The sequence below is a fragment of the Pinus tabuliformis genome, chromosome 2_2, assembly GCF_031772625.1.
Source record: "Pinus tabuliformis cultivar Carrire ecotype Pingquan chromosome 2_2, CPIR1, whole genome shotgun sequence".
In the NCBI taxonomy this organism is placed as follows: Eukaryota; Viridiplantae; Streptophyta; class Pinopsida; order Pinales; family Pinaceae; genus Pinus; species Pinus tabuliformis.
In genome coordinates this window covers 790,541,580-790,556,759 of record NC_142300.1, presented here as the reverse complement: position 1 = coordinate 790,556,759, position 15,180 = coordinate 790,541,580, and the positions used below count along the sequence as shown (strand labels likewise).

Below are 15,180 nucleotides of genomic sequence, written 5' to 3'. Positions count from 1 at the left end.
TTCTACATCAGATCAGCTCCTTCGCAAGGTAGAAAGGTTGCTCGAAAGTACTCATCTCAGCAAGCCGGAACCGCAGATCCGTAATCCTAATTTCCGAGGTCCACAACAACCACAATACAGAATCAAGCAGCGTGAAACAAGGGCACAAGAAACAGCAGTTCAGCAGCAAGTAAAACCTCCGCTTCAGCAGAATTTTGTTAGCCAAGAATCCGAGGATGAAGGTGATACTATAGGAGAGGAAAATCACTTTTTCACTCCTGATGATCTGCCTACCTATATTACAGAAGAAGAAGAATTTGTGAGAAATTCCATCATACATCAAGATGAGAATTATATCCTATCAAATGATGCAGCACTTGAGGAAGAATCGGAGGAGTACCAAAGATGATATCTCAATGCTTTGTCCGCTCAACAGAGACAATTAAGAAATCGAGCTGTTCCCATAAATCCCATTCAGAAAAAGAAAGATACCTCAGCAAAAAATGATTCAGCTTCCCCACAGACAGAAGGAAAAGATATAATTGATCCCCCAGCAAGTCAATCATCTTCAGCGGATAAGGTAAATCAGCCACCAAGTATAACGAAGGATAAAGTTGAAAGAAGAGAAGTTCCGGCCAAAAAAGGTGAAAAAGTTTCAGCATTTAGTTTGGAGAATGAAATTTCAAAGCTGAAAGTGTCTATTCCATTGACTGAAATCATGAAAAACACCACCTACCGAGGTCAAATTTCCAAAATTCTGAATATTGATCCAATGCTTGACACGGTAAATGTAGAAGATGATCAGCCGGAATTAATTTTTGGGCCTGCTTTGAATGGTGAGTCTCCTGAAAATGATGTTCCTCCCTTCTATATCAGTTTGAGGTTGCACGAGTATATTTTACATAATCCCATGTTTGACTCGGGTGCTTCGAACAATTTGATGCCGAAAGCAATCATGGAAAGACTGGGATTGGATATCACAAGAAAATATCATGATTTGTATTCATTTGATTCCAGCCGGGTAAAGTGTATCGGATTGATCAAGGACTTGGTGGTAAGCCTAGATCAAATTCCAGCTAAAAATGTTTTGATGGATGTGGTTGTGGCGGATATTCCTCCGCGGTTTGGTATGTTGCTTTCAAGATCTTGGGGAGCTAAGTTGAAAAGTACACTTCAGCTAGATTTTTCTTATGCTACAATTCCAGTCTTCGGTCAAATGAGAAAATTATATCGGGAGCAAAAGATGAAATACATGATAACTAGCAAAGAAAAGCCAATAAATCATCCTATAAATTATGTACATACAGATTTGGAGTCGTTTGTTTTGTTTGCTGATAATTTTGATGAGGTAGATAGTCAGTTAGTTCAGGCAGAAGATATACCAGAGATTACCGAAAATTTTAGAGAAGTTCTACAAAAGGAAAGAGAAGAAAAGTCAGCTGCCATGAGGCAAATAGCTGAAGCTAAGGGGCAGCAAACAGAAAAAACAGAGGCAACACAGTTTCAGCAGTTGGAGGAAGATGAAGATGGTCTTTGGACCATGGATTTCGATGGCGCTGTGGGCAGCGATGGTGCTGGTATTGGTGTGTGGATTCGAAGTCCCTTTTCTGCCCGAGACAAAGTCCCAAGCAAGGTGAGAGTGTGCTCTTATAAACTAGCATTTGATTGTTCAAACAGTGAGGCAGAATATGAAGCTCTTATTGCTGGCCTTAAAATTCTTCGCAAGCTGAAAGCAAGGAAGATTGCAGTTTATGGCGACTCCGAGTTGGTGATAAAGCAAGTTAAAGGTGAGTTTCAGGCCAAGCATCCTCGCATGAGAGCATATCGAAATGTTGTCCTAGATATTTTGAAATTATTTTCTGAACATAATTTGACATGTGTGCCCCGCATACAAAATGGTGTTGCTGATGCATTGGCCAAGGCAGCAAGTAACTTAAAAATTCCAATGAATTCCAGCAACAAATTTGAGATTTATGTGAAACACCGCCCCACAGTTCCGGATAATCAACGATGTTGGCAAGTCTTCCAGGATGATGAAGAAATCAAAGATTTTCTGCAGATTGAAGGTGAGTTTAAGGACATCTTGTAGAAATTTTGAATAATTTAACACATATTCAATGGAGATTATCCTGAGCATGTACTATTGCGGAAAACATACACAATACATAAGCTCCTCTACGTTGATCAACAATATAGCAGCATCAATAACAATAAAACATCAAGAGCATTCACACATTAACACAGTATGTATCCCGGGGAAAGCATCTCGCTAAAAACCCCAACTATCTGTATATTAATGATTGAGTCATGTAACATTACACAGCATAATACTTCTCACAAGTATCTCCACCTCTGTTACACACAATACAGCTCAGATCTGATCTCCAAATCTCTTCCACTGCTTGCCTACCTCCACTGCTCAAGAACTGATGAGAATGGCTCACCAAACTCGTTTTTCACCTGCAAAATAGTCACTCACACTTTGTTGGACGTGAGCACAAGCTATAATGTGGGCAAATACGTAAGCAAACTCATTGGCATACTCAATCCCTTGATTGTGCAAGATCTGGTGCACAACTATAGTCACAACTGATAGCAATCTGATTCTCTACCACCTGTCCCTGTTGAACTGAACATGCACTGACATGCAACTGAGTTAACTGATGTATTCATTAGTTGTATTATGAGTTAATAACTTGTGAATTAATTAATAACTAATTCACCCAACTCATCTCTAGTCTATTTGCCAGTTAGACTAAATACAACCAGTTTAACAAAGCTAAACTGAACACAACTCCATCAACTCCACAATCAACTCCACCAAACTCAACTGATTGAGTTCTAACTGAAGTCATGCATGCAACAACTCAACTGACTCATAAGAAAAGCGTATTTCCTTCTGACAGCTGCATGTGCCACCTCTGTAGCTCAAACTAAAGCGCTCCAAGAGAATAAGATTAAGTTTATAGTCCAAATATTATTGTGAGATAATAATATTTGACTTTTCTATTTTTGACAGCCAGTCTAAAAATAGACTTTGATCACTCACACTGTAATCACTCACACTTTCATCAAAAAAAGAAGTCCATCTATTTTTTCCCAACTTGATCAATCATCCATAAACAGCAACCTACAATCCATAGACATGATCCATATGTCTAAAAATAGACATAGTCTAAAAAATAGACTTGCGCCAAAAATAGCCTGCGGGCCCACTTAGTGAAGGCGACTCTTTTCACTAAGCTCCATCATCTTGTTGCAATCTCAACACATCTCCATAGATACTGAAACAGATGAGGTAAATCAAATGGATGTGCTGCAACTTAAGGATAATTTTATTCCTAAAGGATTGATTCCTTTGGAAGAGTTGTTTGATCAAGATGATGTGGCCCGCAAACCGACATTGAAACCAACTGAAGAAGGTGTTGAAGAAGTAAACATTGGAGCAGCTGAGAATCCCAAAATGGTAAGGCTATCTAAGTCATTGTCACCAAAGGTAAAGAAGGAGTATGTCAAATTGTTGTCTTCGTTTTCTAATGTCTTTGCATGGGATTATTCAAATCTGAAAACCTATGATACTAGTATCATTCAGCATACTATTCCTATAAAGCCAAATCAAAAGCCTTTCTACCAAAAGTTGAGGAGAATCAATCCTAAATTGCTGTCATTGATAGAAAAAGAAGTGAATAGGTTGTACAAGTCTGGAATCATAGTACCTATCAGATTTTCCGATTGGATATCAAATTTGGTGCCCGTAAGGAAAAAGACCGACGAGATCCGTTTATGCATTGACTTCAGAAATTTGAATAAGGTGTCTTTAAAGGACAATTATCCGCTGCCCAAAATGGATCATATATTGCAGCGAGTAGTTGGAGCATCAAGGATGTCGCTACTCGATGGCTATTCCGGGTACAATCAGATTTTGGTGCATGAGGATGATCGTGACAAAACGGCATTCACTACTCCATGGGGAACATTTCATTATGCAAAAATGCCATTTGGTTTGAAAAATGCAGGTGCCACTTTTCAGCGTGCGATGGACATGGCTTTTGCCAACGAGAAAGATGTCTTTTTAGTTGTTTACCTTGATGATTTGACTGTTTTTTCAAAATCTGATGAAGAACATTTATATCACTTGCAAATTGTTTTTCAAAAGTGCAGAAAATATGGTATTTCACTGAATCCAAAGAAAAGTCTTTTCGCCATGAGTGAAGGCAAGCTCTTGGGCCACATCATTTCCAAAGATGGCATCCGTATAGATCCTGCACGTGTTGAAGCTATTCAGCAACTTGAGCAGCCTCGGAACAAAAAAGAAATACAGTCCTTTAATGGTAAGCTGAATTTTCTGCGTCGCTTCATTCCGAATCTTGTCGAGCATCTTAGAGAAATCACAAACATGCTGAAAAAGGACAGCCAGCTAAAGTGGACTGAAGAGGGGGTAAAATCTTTCAATTTGGTAAAGTTGGTTTTATCTTCAGCCCCTACTCTAATCAGTCTGGATTACACACAAGATTTTCTTTTGTTTTCATTTGCTTCTGAGCACACATTGGCAGCTGTACTAATGCAAAAGAGAGAGTGGGGGGAGAGAATTCTGAGCGCTGGTGGAGGAGAGAGAACAGAGCTTCATTGTACAGATTTTGACAGAGATTTTAATTAAAAAATGCAGCTCTGACCCCTGAGATTCCTGTGGTATGAGATTTAACATTTGTGTCCTCTTTTGTTTCATATGTAGCCTGTTATGTGTTCATGTCATTTCATGATCGTTTCCATTTGAACAAATGAAGTGTTAAGGTAGAATTCATAATTTATATGCTCTGCCTTTAAGTTTGTTCATATTTAATGTTTTCTTCTGTTTGACAAGGATTCATCTTCTATGCTCTTGTCAACTCCTCAGCGGTTCAGCCATTCCATTTAATCTCAATTTGATGTTAAACTTTCTTGCCTACCTTGCCTCAAGAGATAATCTGTGTTTTTGATTATATTTCTCTGTTCAAGCTGTTTCTTTGCCCCATGCAGCCCAGAAAAACCCCATCATTTATTAAAAACCCATTTTTATCAATTTACTAGCCTAAAATCAGTTTCTTTTAAAGTCATCTCAGCCCCTTTTAGAAAACTTTTTGCTGAGATAGACTGGAGAGAGCCCTCTCCTGTCCTCGTAGGGCTAGCTACGAGGCTAAGTGGTTTGATGTTGCCTTGGATTTTGCCTTCTTCAGCCTGAGGCCAAATTCGAGTGCTAACAGGTTCCACATGCTATGCCTTGATACCAAAGGTACATAGAAAAAAACTTGGTGCAAGAAGTCGTAAGTGTATCTTCCTCGCGTATTCAAACACCTCTAAAGCATACCGTCTCTATGATGAAGTCAATAAAAAGTTTGTTGTATCTAGAGATGTAATCTTTTTTGAATCATCCAAAACTGACAATGTTGTTGAGCAGCAACTTAATCGCTTGGACAGATTCGCAAATGCAAAATCATTTCAAGAATTCAGTAATTAGATTCCACATCTTGAAGGGGGGATTCCTATACTAGATCAACTTGTGGAATCTTCTTCTGAAGCACTCTCTCCCCCGCATAAAACTCCAACAACAGATGATACTTTGAGTGATCTGATTAACAGAATTGGGAGACTCAATCTTGATTCAGTCACAACTCAATCAACGGAGCAACCTAGACCATCTCAGGAAAGTCCCCCAAAGTGGTTGACAAAGACACTTGAAAGTGTTCATCCTGATGAGGTTGGAAAGATAGGAACTAGAAATTCAACCCAGCAAAATGGAGGTGATGTAGATGACTCTGATTCACCTGTTGATATGGATGTTTCTTATGATTGTGAATTGAATTTGTCTACATATTTTGAACCAACTTCCTTCAGAGAAGTTGCTTCTCATGATGAATGGAATAAAGCAATGCAGAAGGAGTATGATGCCTTGATAAAGAATGGCACTTGGAAGCTGGTTGATCCTCCATTGGGAACCAAACCAATTGGCTGCAAGTGGGTCTACAAGAACAAGTATAAAGTTGATGGCTCACTTAACAAGCACAAAGTCAGGCTTGTGGCAAAAGGTTTCACACAGAAGGAAGGGGTCGATTATGAGGAGACTTTTGCCCCCATAGCAAAATGGGCTACCATCCGGACACTCTTTGTCCTAGCAGCTCAGAACGGTTGGAAAGTCCTTCAAATGGATGTAAAAATTGCTTTCTTGAATGGAGATTTAAAAGAGAATGTTTTTATGTCCCAACCTGAAGAATTTGTTGTAAAAGGACATGAACATAAAGTATGCAAACTTGTGAAATCCTTGTATGGCCTCAAACAAGCACCGCGAGCCAGGTATGAAAAACTAACTGAGCATATGCTAAAACTCAATTTCAAACATTATGATCTTGATGATGCAACTTTGTTTGTCAAGAAGGTTGGCAAAACAGTTGTATATCTTGTGGTATATGTAGATGATCTTTTGATGACAGGGAACAATGAGAGCTACATTGCATCCATAAAGAAGAAATTGAGAAAAGGTTTTGAAATCATTGATTTGGGCTATGTTCATCACTATCTTGGTATTGAAGTAACTCAACATCCGAAGTCCATATTCCTTTCTCAAAAGAAGTACATTGGAGATCTGTTGAACAGGTTTGACATGACTGAATGCAATCCTTTGAGTACTCCAATGGAACAAAACTTAAAACTCACATCCATTGAAGGAAAAGAATTTGAGGATGCAACAAAGTATAGACAGCTTGTTGGAAGTCTCAACTCCCTAACTACTACCAGACCAGACATTTCATTTGATGTTGGAATCCTCTCTAGGTTTATGCAAAAGCCTTGTGAGGGACATTGGTCTGCTGCAAAAAGAGTTCTAAAGTACTTGAAGGGAACTCAAGACTTTGGAATCAAGTATACACAGGTGGGCAACTTCAGCTTGATTGGATACTCTGATTCAGACTTCGATGGAGACAAAGAAACTGGGGTATCTACTTCGGGTTATGCTATGAGTCTTGGATCAAGAGCTGTCTCCTGGAGATCACGCAAACAATCAGTTCCAGCAGATTCCACAACAGAGGCAGAATATGTGGCAGCAACTGAGGCAACAAAAGAAATTGTGTGGCTCAGGAAAATTCTGGAATATTTGCAAGTAAAACAAGTACAATCGACTCCACTCATGATTGACAATACCTCGGCAATAAAGTTGGCCAAGAACCCAAAGTTCCATGATCGAACGAAGCACATCAGTACAAAATATCATCTGATTCAACATCGTGTTGAGGCCAAGACAATCCATCTTCGCCATTGTTCCACTAATGAGCAGATTGCAAACATCTTCACCAAAGTGCTTGGAAGAAAAAGCTTGAAAGATTCAGAACGATGCTTGGACTCACCAACATCCCTTCAGATTAAGGGGGGAATGTTGACACCTAATCATAGGGATTGGGTGAACAACCGTAATTAGTGTAAATAAATAATAGAGGAAGTAAAGAGTCATCGGGAGATGAAATGAACAATCACTCCCTCTTGTATATAATAATGAACAACCTGAATGAATAATACAATTACATTTGAGGAGTTACCTCTTGGCCTAACAAAATTCAAGAGAAAAATTCCATCAACATTAAGTACTTACAGGATGACATGCAATATATCCATCCAAGATCCAAGAAATAGCTCCAAAGACAAAATCAAACTAGCTCCAAATGTCAAAATGCATCCAAAAGATTCTCCAATAGCCAAAGAAACAAGTGTGAATTCATCTCAAGCGATCGAATCCAAGCGTGATGATGATGAGTTTTGAGATTTGTAGCTTGGGAGGTACTCCAAGCCCTAGGGTTCGAGGTTTGGAGGAATGAGCACCACAAATGTGTTTTGTGGGCTTAGAACCCAAGCTTGGGGTTTTGTACCCAAAGGTGTGGGGCCAAAACCATGAGGAGTTTTATTGGTTTGACTCTTGGAGATGGAAGAGGACTCTTAGAGGAGCAAGAGGCAACTTCAAGCACCAAGATTGGAGGTCTACAATGCAAGATATGAATTTTTGTTTATATGTGTGGGCTAAAATGACACAAAAAGCAAGTCGACATTGTGTTAGAGGTGACCTTTCAAGGGTTGTTCGTTGCACCAAAAAGAAGGTATAAATATAAGGGAGTGTAGACCTCAAACAAGCATCCAAGAGCAACGAATTCATAGAAGCACATCTGATCTAGGCCACAGACCTTGCAACTTGAGCGAAGGAGAGAAAAGGAGGCATTTAAGGGTTGTTTTATCTAGATTACATGGAAAATCCAAGGAGGACACAGAGGCCAAGTTTAAGAGTTGTTTTGGGTTGTTTTGGTATAATTTTGAAGTGGTTTCTCTCTAATTTTGGAGGCCACAGATCCTGGAATAGTTGCAGAAAAGGTCGAGTTTGTAGCAACCTATTGGAGGGGTCTAAAAGGCCTAGAAACATGACAGATCAACCTTCAATGAGTAGTGAAGAGGAGCAACCTACAAGGGAAGGGAAGGGAACGGCTGACACGGACTGCAATTATGCCCTAACCAAACCACATACCTACAACAAAAGTACACCAGACCTAAGGTATGTTGATGATGTGTTTGAGTTGGATTTGTTGCTAGAGGATAGGTTGTAGAAGAGGACAGATTTGTTGGGCACCTTAAGGTTGTTATGAGGGCAACAAGTAGGTGACCCAAGTAGCCTTAGATCAGTTGACAACAAAGACTTTGGCAGCTGTAAGAAGGGTGAAGATTTGTGTAAGCTCAGGATTGATTCTTGAAGGACAAAGGAAGGAGGTCAAGGTGAGAAGATTACATCAGCCCAAGTTCATTATTGGAGAAGGACATTTGACATTGATAAGTGGCAGCCCTCCATGCCCTAAGTGTGTCTTCATCGGGCAGCATAGGAAGGCACTAGTGGGAAGAAGTCCCTAAGAGTTGTGTCCTTGAAGGACTAAGGAGCAGCTAGTGGGAAAGAAGTCCCAAAGGAGCTGAGGACCAACAGTGGGCAGTTGAGAGTTGTTCACAAACGGAGTTGTGAACAACTCCACAGGAGTATCTATGAGTTCATATGTTGAAGGACTAATGGTCAGCTAGAGAGTAGTTGGAGTGTTGTTCAATGACCAAATGGAGTTGGTTCACTGATGAAGGCAGAGAGGTGTAGCTATAGATAAGGAGACAAAGGACCAGGCGGGTATGTTCAGGATATGACCAAGAGGAGCTGAGAGAGCGCGCTACATCAACCATACGGTCAGTGTATCTTGTTTGAGCAGTTTGGTTGTCATAGTTGTTGGCACCAAGTCCCAATTGTAGTCTTGTATCAATGGATGTATGAGGGCCATTATCAATGGTACGAGAGCCCTAAACCGTTGAATTACAGTTTTTTAATATAACAAAGTTGCGTAGTTAAAAGTTGTAAAAAGTTGTCTATATTGTTGTCAAGCCAAGAATAACTCCACGAATTTGATTGTTTCATTTGCATTAAGTTAGAATATGACTATGTACAAGGAGAGGGAGACTATTGGGTTTCATCTCCCAATGTCCCTTCGTCTTCCAACTTCTCTTATTTTTCTATTTACAATATTTACATAGGATTCCTAATCCTAAAGATTAGGTGTTGAACATTCCCTCCCATTAATCTGAAGGGTTGTTGGTGAGTCCAAGCATCATTTTGAATCTTTTAAACTTTTCCCTTCCAAGCGCTTTGGTGAAGATGTCTGCAATCTACTCATTTGTGGAACAATGTCATAGGTGGATTGTTTTAGCCTCAACATGATGTCGAATTAGATGGTATTTTGTATTGATGTGCTTGGTTCGATCATGAAACTTTGGGTTCTTGGCCAAATTTATTGCAGAAGTGTTGTCAATCAAAAGAGGAGTTGAATGCACTTGTTTCTCCTGCAAATATTCCAAAATTTTCCTGAACCACACAATTTCCTTTGTTGCTTCAACTACTACCACATATTCTGCCTCAGTTGTGGAATCTGTTGGAACTTATTGTTTCCGCGACCTCTAGGAGACAGCTCCTGATCCAAAACTCATAACATAACCTGAAGTAGATACTCCATTTTCTTTATCTCCATCGAAATCTGAATTAGAGTATCAAACAAGCTGAAGTCATCCACCTATGTATACTTGAGTCCAAAGTCTTGAGTTCCCTTCAAGTACTTTAGAACTCTTTTTGCAACAGACCGGTGACCCTCACAATGCTTTTGCATAAACATGGAGACGATTCCAACAACAAATGAAATGTATGGTCTGGTAGTAGTCAGGTAGTTGAGACTTCCTACGAGTTGTCTATACTTTGTTGCATCCTCGAATTCTTTTCTTTCGATGGATGTGAGCTTTAAGTTCTGTTTCATTGGAGTAGTCAAAGGACTGCACTCAGCCATGCCAAACGTGTTCAACATATCTCCAATGTACTTCTTTTGAGAGAGGAATATAAACTTCGGATGTTGAGTTACTTCAATACTAAGATAATAGTGAACATAGCCCAAATTTGTCATTTCAAAACCTTTCTTCAGTTCTTTCTTTATGGATGCAATGTAGCTCTCATTGTCCCCTATCATCATAAGATCATCCACATACACCACAAGATATACAACTGCTTTGCCAACATTCTTGACAAACAAAGTTGCATTGTCAAGATCATAATGTTTGAAATTGAGTTTCAAAAGATGCTCAGTTAACTTCTCGTAATAGGTTCACGGTGCTTGCTTGAGGCCATATAAGGATTTTACAAGCTTGCATACTTTATGTTTCTAAACCTTCACAACAAATCCTTCTAGTTGGGACATAAAAACATTTTTTTCAGATCTCCATTCAAGAAAGCAATTTTTACATCCACTTGATGGACTTTCCAACCATTCTAAGTTGTGAAGGCAAAGAGTGTCCAGATAGTAGCCCATTTTACTGTGGGGGCAAAACTCTCCTCATAGTCGAGCCCTTCCTTTTGTGCAAAACCTTTTCCCACAAGCATGGCTTTATGCTTGTCAAGTTAGCCATCTACTTTATACTTGTTTTTGAAAACCCACTTGCAGCCTATTAGTTTGGTTCCCAATGGAGGATCAACCAGCTTCCAGGTGCCATTCTTTATCAAAGCATCATATTCTTTTTGCATCGCTTCTTTCCATTCATCATGAGAAGCGGCTTCTTTGAAGGAAGTTGGCTCGAAATCTGTAGATAAATTTAGTTCACACTCATAAGAAACATCCATATCAACAGGTGAATCATAATCGTCTACATCACCTCTATTATGTCTGGTTGAGCTTCTTGTTCCTGTCTTTCCAACCTCATTAAGACAAACACTTTCGAGTGCCTTTGTTAGCGATTTTGGAGGACCCTTTTGAGATGGCTCAAGTTGCTCAATTGACTGAGTTGGCGCTGATCAAGATTTAGTCTCCCAATTTTGTCAATCACATCACTCAAAGTATCATCAGTGGTTGGAGCTTCAAGCGAGGGAGAGAACGCTTCAGAAGAAGATTCCACAAATTGATCCAGTATAGGGATCCCCCTTCAAGATGTGGAATCTCATTATCAAACTCTTGAAAAGACTTTGTATATCCGAATCTACCCAAGCGATCAAGTTGCCGCTCAACAACATTGTTAGTCTTGGAAGATTCAAGAAAGATCACATCTTTAGATATTATAAACTTCTTATTCACTTCATCATAGAGACGATATTCTTTGGAGGTATTTGAGTACCCCAAGAAGATACATTTGTGACTCCTTGCACCAAGTTTGTTTCTTTGTTCCTTGGGTATCAAGGCATAACAGATAGAACCAAAAACCCTGAGATGCCTCACCAAAGGAATGTGGTCATACCACATTTCATAGGGAGTCTTGTTTTTTATGGCATTAGATGGACACCTATTCTATATATACATAGCGCATAGAACTGCGTTAGCCCAAAACATCAGTTTAACATTTTGAAAAACATCATGGAACGTACCATATTTAAGATAGTCTTGTCCATTCTTTCAGCTACTCCGTTATGTTGGGGATAATAAGGAATGGTTGTTTGATGTTTGATCCCATTTTGGCGAAGATAGTTTTCAAATTCATTTGATGCATATTCTTTTCCAATATCAGTACAAATAGATCCAATATGAGATTGTGCATCATTTTCAATCCATACATGAAAGTTCTTGAATGTTTCAAAAGCTTTAGATTTGTTCTTCAATAAATAAACCCAACACTTTTTGGTGTAGTCATCAATAAAATTCATCGTATATTTATTACCATTTGCAAAAGGAACAAACATTGGGCCACATAAATCAAAATGAATGAGTTCAAGTTTTCTATGTGCTCTGGAATGAGAATCGGGAAAACACTGTTTGTTGTGCTTTCGGAAGATACAAGCATCACATTGCTTAAGCTCCTAGGAATAGTAGGCAAACCAGTAACACGATTTTTCTTCAACAAACGGAAGTTGTCATAGTTCAAGGGTTCAAATATAGCATGCCATAAAAGACTTTATGGAAATGTACATTCATCATGGCGAGAATTGTATGAAATTTTTTTAGCACAAGCAGAGGTTCCTTACAGCTTCAAACGTCTTTCTTCTTCTATCCCAATCATGACAAGTGAGTGATCTGATGCTTTTCTGAGCTCAACCTTGCCATAAAATATAAGAATGGAATGTCCTTGTTGGCAAATGTGGACCAAAGACAGCGATTTTCTCCTCAACTCCAGGAGGTATAGAACATCATGTAGAAGAAAGTCTGGAAGACCAGGCAGTTTGAGCCTGATGGCTTGAGTTTTGACTTGTCTGCAAAGTATACTGCTCCATCAACATTATCAGTGAATTCTTCAAAGAAATCTCTTCTAAAATTCATGTGGCAAGTTGCTCCTAAATCAAGCAACCAAGCATCTTTCCATGAAGCAAGTGAAGCATTGAATAAGTCTTCAGTTACTCCAATGTTGCAATGTGCCACAACATAATGAGCGGACTCAGGTGCTTTACCTTTTCCTTTGTCAGGTGTTTTACCTTTTCCTTCATTTATTTCCTGCTCAATTCTATCCCAAGGCAGCTTACACGTGGAAGCATCATGTCCATCTCTATTGCATCGTATGCAATGAAGATCGGACCTTTCTCCTTGGAAATGTCTGCCCCCCTTGCCTCTAAAATTCTTCCTTCCTCTTCCTCTTCGGCCACCTCTTCCTCTAGAAGAATCTTGTGCATGATTCTTCTCTTTTTGTGCAAGGCACACAACTTCTTCAAAAGACTAAGGAGTTGTCTTCTTCCCAAAAGCCTTCTCTCTCTCAGCAAACTTCTTCTCAAGGGAGTCAAAGGTAATCTCCTTAAATTTGCCACTTACTTTCAATCAATGTTGTTAAAAGCGCGAGCGGGATTTAATCGGCGCCGGGAAAAAAGCGGAAAAAATCGTTAAAAGCGGGAAAAAAGCGGAAAAAAGCATTTGGCACAAAAATATTCATTTTTTTTCATTTTTTTTCAATTTTTTTAATATCTAAACCATCTACAACATAAAATAAATACATTGACACATAAATATGATAAAAAAACTAATATATAAGATGTTTAATATCATTTCTAGCGCTAAAATCACACATAACATTGAATCATGTCCTGAATAGTAAGTCCTGAGTCCCAACTCAGCCTCAAAATATCAACAAAAAATATGATAATGTATCTCATCATGTCATAATGTCATATACAATAAAATGAAAGTCTAATCCTATTGATTTCCTCTGCCCCTCTTGCGAGAAAATGGCACAACTTTCTCTTTCCCTCTAGATGTAGAAGCTGGTGCCTGTGCTGGTGGAAATGGCAGTGGAGTCTGACGTGCTCTAGAAGCTGAAGAACTAGTAGTAGCAGCTACAGGAGGCTGAGGTGGACGGAGACCACGTCCTCTACTGGTGGTAGTGGTAGCCCGGGTAGGCGGTGTCACCTCCTCCTCCTGCTCCTCCTCCTCCACCTGCTCCTCCTCCTGCTCCTGCTCCTGCTCCTCCTGCTCCTCCTCCTCCCCCTCCTCCTCCCCCTCATCCTGCACTAACCAATCATCAGTGGGATCCATGAGAGGCCTCTCGGTCTCAACCCTCCATTCAGCAGTGGTGTCAATCCCATCCAATGAGATGGCTTCCGTATCAGGTGTCTTCTCTAGTTGTCTCACCCACAATCGAAGATTGTAGTAGACATAGACCATGTCATTAAGTCTATGGGACTCCAACCTGTACAAAGTTCATGAAATAATAATTAATAATTAATATTATAAAAAAAATATTGTTTAAAACTTTAATGAATTCAAAAATTTATTTGGAAATTTGCAATATTTTAAATGTTTAAGTGTTAACCTATTGCGCTTCTTGTTGTGTATTTTTTCAAATACACTCCAATTGCGCTCACATCCCGAGGAGCTGCATGTTTGGCTGAGGATGCGTACGGCAAGCTTTTGCAAAAGGGGTACTCTGACACCATACATCTTCCACCATGCGTCTACAACAAAATTACAAATAAAATTTTAAATAAACATAAGAAAAAAATGGAATTTGAAGAGACAATGAAATTTGAAACAAAGTTACAAAGTACAAACTAAAAAATACCTGGTATTTTAATCGTCCTATCAGTGACAGCCATCTCAAAGCCAAATGTGCCACCTGACATCTTATATGTCTCAATTTGTCTAGAGATCTCTATACGTTCTTCTGGAGATCTCACCATCTTCTGGACACAGGTTAATAATCCTTCCACGACTTCAACATCAAAATCAAACCCACATGCATAAGAAAATGCAGGGTTCAGGAAAAGCCCAGCAGCATGAATGGGACGATGGAGTGTGTTGTTCCATCGCTCATCAATGACTTCCCATAGAAGGAGTTGTCTCTGAAACCCATCATCTCCCTTATCATCATAGTAGGACCGAATGGCTTCTTTGGCCCTGTCCATGGCTTCATACAAATAGCCCATTGCGAGCTTCTCACCATCAACCAACCGAAGAACCTTTACCAAAGGTTCTGTAACAGCGCACACCTCCTGCACTCCCGCCCAGAAGTCTTCCTGGTATGAAACTAGTCTGCAGACGGCCTCTCCTTCTGGTTTGCGGCTCAATGACGAAGCACGCCACTCCTCTGAAAGAAACATTCTCTTCAAATCCCACATAGAATTCAAGAGGGATTGAAGAGATATGAAACTCGTCGCAAACCGTGTAATGGCGGGGCGCACCAACTCTTTGTTGTTGGTGCATTTTCTCATCAAGCTAAGCACAG

General features: G+C 39.6%; 2 protein-coding genes across 2 annotated transcripts in view; both read right to left on the bottom strand.

Annotated features, from left to right (window-relative positions):
• Positions 1-15,180, bottom strand: part of LOC149195063 (structural maintenance of chromosomes protein 2-like) — a 254,764-nt gene that overhangs the window by 174,107 nt on the left and 65,477 nt on the right. The window lies entirely within an intron of this gene.
• LOC149195064 (uncharacterized) lies at positions 13,500-14,486 on the bottom strand. The gene is made up of 2 exons (XM_089408114.1): positions 14,269-14,486; positions 13,500-14,145 (listed from the first exon to the last, which is right to left on the bottom strand). The coding sequence occupies exons 1-2, from the start codon at positions 14,394-14,396 to the stop codon at positions 13,653-13,655; spliced, it is 621 nt and encodes a 206-aa protein (XP_089264240.1). The 5' UTR covers positions 14,397-14,486; the 3' UTR covers positions 13,500-13,652.

Bases quoted from the DNA above. Each gene is read 5' to 3' on its own strand.
- LOC149195064 (XM_089408114.1), bottom strand. From the start codon at position 14,396: ATGTATGGTGTCAGAGTACCCCTTTTGCAAAAGCTTGCCGTACGCATC. The intron at 14,146-14,268 runs GTTAACACTTAA...AACTTTGTACAG, and splicing joins CACAACAAGAAGCGCAATAG to GTTGGAGTCCCATAGACTTA.